Source organism: Limulus polyphemus, unplaced genomic scaffold, assembly GCF_000517525.1.
Source record: "Limulus polyphemus unplaced genomic scaffold, Limulus_polyphemus-2.1.2 Scaffold3320, whole genome shotgun sequence".
Classification (NCBI taxonomy): Eukaryota; Metazoa; Arthropoda; class Merostomata; order Xiphosura; family Limulidae; genus Limulus; species Limulus polyphemus.
The window spans coordinates 2,982-11,806 of record NW_013668930.1 but is presented as its reverse complement, the minus strand read 5'-3'; the positions used below and the strand labels follow the sequence as shown (position 1 = coordinate 11,806).

Sequence of the window (8,825 nt, the reverse complement as noted above, 5' to 3'; positions counted from 1 at the left end):
AAAACGAGTAACATTATAGTGATATCTTAATAGGTTATTTTTTATATAATGGTTTAGAAAGGTAATGCGGAAAAAAAATACACAGGCCTGCGATGATTTTATTGGCTTGAAATTTGTACATGTTCTACAGTAATTCCTGTACGCTGAATCCGAAAATGATATCCATTTTTTCCTATCACGTACAGTTTTTTTTACAAAACGTCATAACGCAATACATAAACGTTAGACTACAACACTTAGTTTTGAGACTAAAAGACGCAGATTTCACAAAAAAGTGAGGATGAATGAGGATGTATATTCGTTTGACGTCAACGTTCTTCCCTTTTCTTCAGTTTTTTTTGTAATTTTGTTACAATACATAATAATAAAAAATGTTCATTGTGGTAAACGAAATGATAATTTGATCTAATTAAGAGTTTTTTTTTCTTTCCGATTTGTAAAACAATCCTTACGCGATAGAAAAAAATCAATATTATTTTTAAAATCTGTGTAGTTGAATTATGGAAAATCCGTTATCAAAACAAAAACAACTTTTATGAAGTTTAAATTCGCAGGTCTGTGTTATTGGGCACAGATGGCCAAGATGGCTTTTCGCCATAAAACCCTAAAAAACAACAAAGAATATGCTCGGCCATGATATCTTGTCCGATGAGTAAGAGTACTTGGACTTAAAATCAGATCGTATATAATCTGTTGTTTTTTTTCGTGATCCAGGTCCCATATAGCTTTGTAAAACAATTTCTGGGTAGCAATCGTAAGAATTAAATGTTGGTCTTTAAACCTTCAACTCAGAGGAGTTATATGGATATATTTTCTCTAAACATTTGTGCTCGAGTCTCACCTCGGTATTAAAAAACTCACCATGTGAAAAGACAAATACGGTAATTTGGGTTTCCAAATTCTAAAGTTTGGCAATAAACCCATTCTTACATTAGTTTTATGGCTCAACTTTGAGGCAAATCCAAGGCAAGGAAAATGTTTTATTGATTCTTTGAACTTATTCCTCTCCTTTGATGATATTCAACCTCTCAGTTTGTAAATTTGGATAATGGTTGCTGATGAATCATTAGACTGTGAGAACCAAAAAAACTTGAGCTTTTTTTTTATACCAGTACAGCTCTTTGGGTCAATTCATATTCTTTACTAGGCCTGGCATGGCTTGGTGGTGAGAGTAATGGACTCGTAACTTGTGGGTCGCGAGTTCGAATCCTATCACTGAATATGCTCGCCCTTTCAGCATGGGGTCGTTATTATGTGATAATCAATCCCACTATTCGTTGGTAAAGAGCAGCCCAAGAGATGACGGTGGGTGATGTTCACTATCTGATTTCCCTCTAGTATGCCACTTTTAAATGAGGGGCGGCTAGCGCAGTTAGTCCACCAGAAGCTTTGCGCAAAGTGCAAAAATAAACAAACAAACAAAATCTTATTCCTTACCAGAGCACAAACTTTGTTAAGTCACAAAAAAAATACATGTACTAATCTTGCGAATTTCAAACCGATCAAACATGAGTAGATAACATAAAAGTTGTTGCCCACCAATAAAATGCTTTCCCAAGCCATCCACCTGATAGGCAGCATCGCTCTTCCTTCAATTCTATAATAGTCAGCAGTGTACAGGTCTCTACTCATGCCGAAGTCCGCCACCTTGAGAGTGTACCCTCTGCCCACCAGGCAGTTGCGAGTTGCCAGATCACGATGAACGAAATTAATATATTCCAAGTACTTCATCCCCGAGGCTACCTGAGTTGCCATGTAGATAAGGCTGCCGTAGCTATTAAAGTAAAGAAAGCAATTCAGACAAAAACTGGGTATGTCGCTGAAGTTTATGATAACTACGCGTAAACAGAAAACTGTAAAAGACAAATAAATGACTATGAATTTTTTTTGACATTAGAAAACAGAAAAAATACGCAGCTTAAAACTGTTCGGTTAAATAAACCTCCATTGACATATAACCTTAGATTTGTCATACCCCCCATTGTTCGTTTATCTCCGGTTTGTTATACCGACACTGTTAGTTTACTTTATCTTTGTTGTACCCACACTGCTGACGTACATTTGCTTGTTATAAATACATTCGTTTCTTAGTCTGGTGGTTTAAATTAATAAACAAACTGATTTATTTTAACATTTTCTTATTCGTTGGTGTTAAAGATAAAGCGACCTACCTTAGAGTTTTTGCATTGACCGATCTATAAGCGGCGCCATCAGGAATGTGTTGTTGAAGAAATTGATTAAGGTCTCCATTTTCCATGTATTCTACAATCATTGCCAAGGGTTCTTCGCGCGTGCAGACTCCCAGTACGTGTACGATATTTGGATCCCGGAGCCTCGAGAGGATCTTGACCTCCTTATAGAAGTCTGTCCTAACTTGGTCAGACGCGTCCTGTCGCAGTGTTTTGACCGCAACCAGGGTTTTGTTCCCGTAGCAAGGCACATCAACCAATTCAGGGATCCCTTCTGCCTCACAGAGGTGGACCTGATTGGAATGAAAAATCCTATTAACAATGGCTGGCTCTAACAATGATCGAGACAATAAATGTGAATTGTAATAGTAGTCGTTTATTGCTGGGTTTCTCTGACAGGTGTAAATTTCAGGATATGCAATTAAGTTACGTGTAATACATTCTAACGACGGTATATGTTAAGCTGAGTAAACTTCAGTCCTTGGTCGATTAATATAGATTAAGCAGTCAAGCAAATGTGAGTTAAATATCTTTTCTTACTAGTTTATATAACGTTAGGAAGCCTAAGAACCAAAGTCAAAATCAAGATAACGAATATTTACCTCTCCGAATTGACCTTCTCCGAGTTTCTCCAAAAATCTCAGTCTATGTCTCGGAATCTCCCGAACAGGAGATTCCTCCCTATTGAGCAGCTCCACGTTAGGCACGGCGTAGACGGTGCTGCCACTTACCCCCTGGATGTTGGGCAGTTTCACAACATCTGTAGCTGCATAGTGTTTTTCACAAGGAAGATGTGGCGGTTTGGGCAAAGTCTGGGGGAATGGAGGTTTGTTGAGGGGTGTGGGAGGCGGGTGACCCAGAGGCGTCGAAGGCTTCTGAACATCTGGAACAGCGTATTCTCTTGAAGTCGTCGAGTCTTAAGATAACAAATTCAAAAAAAAGAGGGCAATAATGGTATGTTTCCTAAGAAAAATAAGTCAATTAAAAATTGTAAACATTTTAAATTTTCAGCTTCAATCTTTCAATTGAATCTGAAAGATTCAATATTTCAATATTACAACACGTTGGAGGACTAAAACACTACAAAGAACCTTTTAACACAGAGCTAATGTTTAGCGTCGGTTTTAATCAAGTTTCGATAATTAACCAGATTTAAAGTCGCATGTTTACTCCTTCTTCCTTTTCCAACGGTGAACAATGAAGCCCCTTCTTTTTGGATGTGTCTCAGCGGCAAAGCCTGAGGGCTTATAACACTAAAAATCGAGTTTTCCTATTCGCGGTGGGCAGAGCACAGATGGCCAATTGTGCATATTTGCGCTTAGCAACAAAAGAACCTTTTTAAAGACCGGGGAAAGTTTTAGATAAATTGTTGTAATTAATTAAATTTAAAATCGCAGAGTAGGTAGCCCTTGACTAGCTTTGTACGAAATTCGACAAACAACAACAATGGTAAAGAACGCAGTCTCTCCTTTTTCAAACACAAGAGAGGTGTGTTAAAACTTGTGTTAACTCTGGGGTGAGAAACAACAAAACAAGCATTACCGATTCGCCCTCTTCTTGCACAATGATCAGTTTGTTTGTTTGTTATTAAGCACAAAGCTACACAAAAGGGCTATCTTGGCTCTGCCCACCACGAGTATCGAAACCCGGATTCTAGCGTTGTAAGTCCGCAGACATACCGCTATGCCACTGGGGGAGGGGCACAATTACCGGAAGGAGGAAGTTATCTTGACACCACTCCACAACGGCCGTAGTCTGTTGACCCCCATTATTTTCTTCTGCAGGGGAGGCCGTGGCTGTGGTAATGTTTATCACATATCTTAACTCACTGTGTACCTTTGACTTTGTCATTGACAAAGAGGACACTGTCCAGATTAACCATGCAATAAGTTTTTTATGGATCTTTGCCTTACTGACAATATATATAATATTTCAGCCTAGTATGATACATTTTATTTCTTGTCCTTTTAATTATAAACATATTTTTAATTACTTTTATCTGGTTGTTTATAGACAAAACAAGATTGGTGCTCCCAGCGGCACAGCGGTATGTCTGCGGCCTTATACTGCTAGAAACCGAGTTTCGATACCCATGGTGGGCAGAGCACAGATAGCCCATTGTGTAGCTTTGTGCTTAATAAAAAACAACAATAACAAGTTTGGTGTGCCCCCCAGCGGCATAGCGGCATGTCTGCGGACTTATACTGCTAGAAACCGGGTTTCGATACCCGTGATGGGCAGAGCACAGATAGCCCTTTTGTGTATGATAACAAACAAGAACAACAAGTTTGTGTAGATAATTGATGGAGCTTTGTGCCGAGAAACCTTAACCAATTACCAGCATATTTTTACCACTAGGTGAACCTTTGTTAGAGGGGAACGAGGTCTCTCTTTTCTAAACTTTAGAAGGATATGCTCAATACTGTTTGCTCCTACAAATGCATCTTATTATCAGTAAGCGAAGTATCCCGTGGCAGCACTAGAGTGATTTTGCAATTGCGTTTGCTTGCTGTGGAAACGGATGATTCGTGACGTACCTGATCACTGACATTGTTGTTTTACAGTGTCTACACGGAGGTTATAGTTTAAAAACCAATATCACCTACAGGTCCTCATTATTTATCACAGAAACGATTTGTTTGTAGTTAATCAAAGCTACGCATGGACTATCCGTGCTGTGTCCACCACGGGTATCGAAACCCGGTTTCTAGCGCTATAAGTCTGCAGACTTACTGCTGTGCCACTGGGGGCCCTCACAGAAATAAACATACAGACACTGAGCAGTCACAGAAATTTTTTACTAGTCCTAGTTTCTTACTGACTAATTTGTACGTAAATCTTGTGATAATAGCCTTACCGTTACTATATATTCCTCCAAAAGGCTTGAAGTCCTGGGGTTCCTGGTAGAGGAGCTTGTCCGGGTCTGCATCATCCAGCGCCACCTGGCCGTAGACATTGCCATTAGCTTGACGTCCCACGGGTGAACACGGTGAATAGCTGATTCCCAGATCCTTGGTGAACCGCATAACACCGTACACCTGAGGTTACCATATGTACAAAGCTGCCCTCTCGCGATATTAGTTTAAACCCCTCCCAACTTTACACCCATGGTAAAATGTTTCAAAATTCTTTAACTATTAATTACGTTATTTGAACAATTTTAAACTGTTCTTTTAAATCATCATTATATCATCAATATAGAGGTATACTCTTTAAAACCATAACAATTATATAACGTTAATCTAACACGTCTTGTGAAATTCATTACCTTTAACTCTGTTTTTTCACATTTTATAAATTTCAGTGCATTAGATGAGGCTAACAATCGTTTAAAGAACTGACAAGTTTGATTTAATAACATGCTTTAGTAAATAAGATAACTATGAACAACTTTCTACCTCTTACTTGATATTTAACAACGAAATAATAATGTAACATTACATATTTTAGGGGAAGATATAAAGTGGGACGGATAAAATATTTTTGAAGTGGCAATAAGCCTTTGGTGATGAAAAACAAAAATATCTTTAGTGAGTTATTTGATATTTTTAAACATTACCTAATTTGAAAGTAATTTGAGTGTTGCCAAAAAAATCGTGCATCGCGGCTAACTTTTAGATACAATATTAAAGGATATTTATAATTTCAGATTATAATTAAAAAGCTTTAAAATTAACCAACTGGTGGCTGCAATACGAACTAATACTTGAATGGAGTAACTTAGCTTACCTTCATGTTCATGATGGCTTCAGATTAGAGTTAAAAAACAGTCAAATTAACCAACTGGTGGCTACAATACGAACTAATACTTGAATGGAGTAACTTAGCTTACCTTCATGTTCATGGTGACTTTAGATTAGGGTTAAAAAACAGTCAAATTAACCAACTGGCGGCTCCAATACGAACTAATACTAACATGGAGTAACTTGGCTTACCTTCATGTTGATGGTGACTCTGTTTTCAACCGGTTTGAACATAGTATGCGGAGTTGTGTGCTTTCTTCGTCGGTTCCGAGCGATGATGATGAAGATCACGATGATAAGAAGCAGAATTACAGCAGCAAGAACACCGATTACTAATCCCACGTACTGACTGGATAAGGAGTCGTCATTGACTGCTGTACTAACTGGAAGTAGAACAAAGATGTCAGCCAGTAGGATAGAAACGATATCAAAGAAACACAGCCACTTTTTTACGGCTGTAGGGGTCAAAGGTGAGACAGAAAATGGAAAAATATTTCGAAGAACTACGAGTAACTTTTACCAGAGTTCGCTATACTACAGACAAAACATTTTTTTTTTAAGTTTAAAAGGAAGAAACTAATAAGAATTAATGATGTGGGTCATGGACCAACATTTTTTTCTTTAATTATTCAAAGCTAATCCCGATCTCCTCTAGAGAAATCCAGAGATCCGTTGATTGGGCCGTGCAAAAGTTACTTACATTGAAATGATTAACTCACGTCTAAAGGGAAAATCCTAGTGGGAAATTATTCAACTAAAATCTACAAGAAATGCATTGCTAATGGCAGAGAATGCGATTTGCCAACAGTAAAACGAATTATCGAATACAACACGACACAGACATTTAACTTTAGTATAATTAGCCATTTTGGAGACTAGCGTTTTTTTTTGTTTTGCTAGTTGTTATTGTTGGATGAGCACTAACACTTCAAGTATATGTATGTTTGGTATATTGGTCAGTTATGTGAATCTTGTATGTTTTGTAAGTAATTACATAAAATACTTTTTAAAAGTTAGTTTCATTAATATTGGTTATCACGTTGAATATTATTGTTATTATATATTTTTCATTTATGAAGATTATGCTGCATCGTAAGTCTACTATATGCGTTTAGGACTAACTTTATTCTCCTAAGCTGGCCGAACCTCTAAGATATCATTGGAATTACGGCCGAAAATACCAATAGTAGCAAGAGTAAATGTACATTATGATTTTGTCCCCAGTGGCTCAGCGGCAAGTCTGAGGGCTTACATCGCTAAAAACTAGGTTTCGATAGCCGATTGCGTAGCTTTGTGATTAACAACAAACAAACAATTATTATGATTTTATGTACATGTTTTCTTTAAGTGTAAAATTATGCAATTGTTTATCTGTGCTCATTGCAGGGATCGAGTCTCACATTTCAACGTTATAATCCATCAAGTTAAATTCTGAGATACCAGGAGGCTGTGTAATATGTAACATATAACCATGCTGCAAAACAAAATTCATTAAAATAATTTTTAATACAACTTTACCAATAGGGGGCGCAGCGGGAGGTTCTTCTTCCGTAAAATTGCCTTGAGCCGGAACTGGAAAAATACAATAATTAATACTTCAACAAATATTATTGTTATGGACAGAATAAAAGTATTTTATAGGTAAGATAAAATTTTTACAGTCAGATTTCATTTAATAATATCTATATACGAAACGTAACAACTGTTAGTATTTTTTCTGGTGATGTAATTTATATAATCTTTTAACGTTTTATGTTTTTTTGTCGGAAGTCAATTATCTATTTAAATAAAAGGTCAGAGAAAAATCCAGCTTGCTCATTCTTTACGCTAGATAAATTACAAGGTACAAAATATAACACGAGGAAAGATTTTAAACAAAATATTTTCGATTTGTTAGAAGACATCTCGTCTGTTTTTGTTTTCCAATGATTCAATAATTGATTTCTTAGGCGATCAATTTTAATAATAATATGGCTGTAAGCTTACACTACCTATTCAAATATATCGCACTTTGAAGATGTAACTTAACGTCAGTGCAAGCTGACTATGCACATTTCAAATAAGCACAGGAGGCGCAAAGAAGTCTACAACGTTAGTTCTCGAGCTTTTTTAACAGCCTAACATCGCAGGAAATATGGACTCTTGTTTACGAGAATATCTCCATATAGAAACTCCTCCATCCTCACGTATGGCTTCCGACACGTGTCAAACCAGCAGGAGTCGAACCAAAGATGTCTTAAGATTACATAGGGAAACAGGCAAATTATTGTGTCAAAAATGGTGGAAATAAAGCAGACTAAACTTTCGAACTGGAGGACTGTAACAGATGGGGTTCCTTTTCAAGATACCAGACCTCCGCCACCTGCTGGCCGTATCCAGGAAACTTCACAGCTAGAGAATTCAGTTAATCACTAAAACAACTTATTCTTAATTTGTTATTTACCAAAGACTTAAACCTTTTTTCTTAGTAGTTCTCTTACAAACAAACAAACAAAAAAAAAGCCCAAATCTGCTCTGTATTTTGTTCATATAAAATAAGACTGCTTTAAAAGTATTTCGAAGCCACTCCAAGCACAAAATATGTTGAAGAAAAACACACCACAATCAAGTACTGATACTAAGAACACTGTCAGGTTAATTCGAACTGTGATTTCGTCGTTTTGCTTTATTTGTTTTTGTTTTGTTTTTTGTCTGACACAACGTTCATGTATAGGCTTTAAAAGTTCACTTTTGTTAACGACAAAATATACAGCTGTAAGATGTACGCTCGAAACAGACGTAAAGATCAACCAATGAAGTTTTATGTTCGCATAAATTAATAACTTTCAGATGTCTTATCAAGTTTAGTTTCTTACACATTATAATTGAATATTTTTAGGAGTTTCTTTTTTTT

The 8,825-nt window shown here is 36.7% G+C and overlaps 1 protein-coding gene across 1 annotated transcript in view; it reads right to left on the bottom strand.

Annotated features, from left to right (window-relative positions):
• The window catches only part of LOC106469130 (discoidin domain-containing receptor 2-like), a gene marked incomplete at its 5' end in the record, with an annotated part of 12,568 nt that overhangs the window by 2,318 nt on the left and 1,425 nt on the right, over positions 1-8,825 (bottom strand). Inside the window, 6 exons of the mRNA XM_022397561.1 lie at positions 1,540-1,774; positions 2,172-2,482; positions 2,792-3,105; positions 5,047-5,227; positions 6,125-6,315; positions 7,451-7,504. Of these exons, the coding sequence (XP_022253269.1) occupies positions 1,540-1,774; positions 2,172-2,482; positions 2,792-3,105; positions 5,047-5,227; positions 6,125-6,315; positions 7,451-7,504 (1,286 nt within the window). The remainder of the gene's footprint in view (positions 1-1,539; positions 1,775-2,171; positions 2,483-2,791; positions 3,106-5,046; positions 5,228-6,124; positions 6,316-7,450; positions 7,505-8,825) is intronic.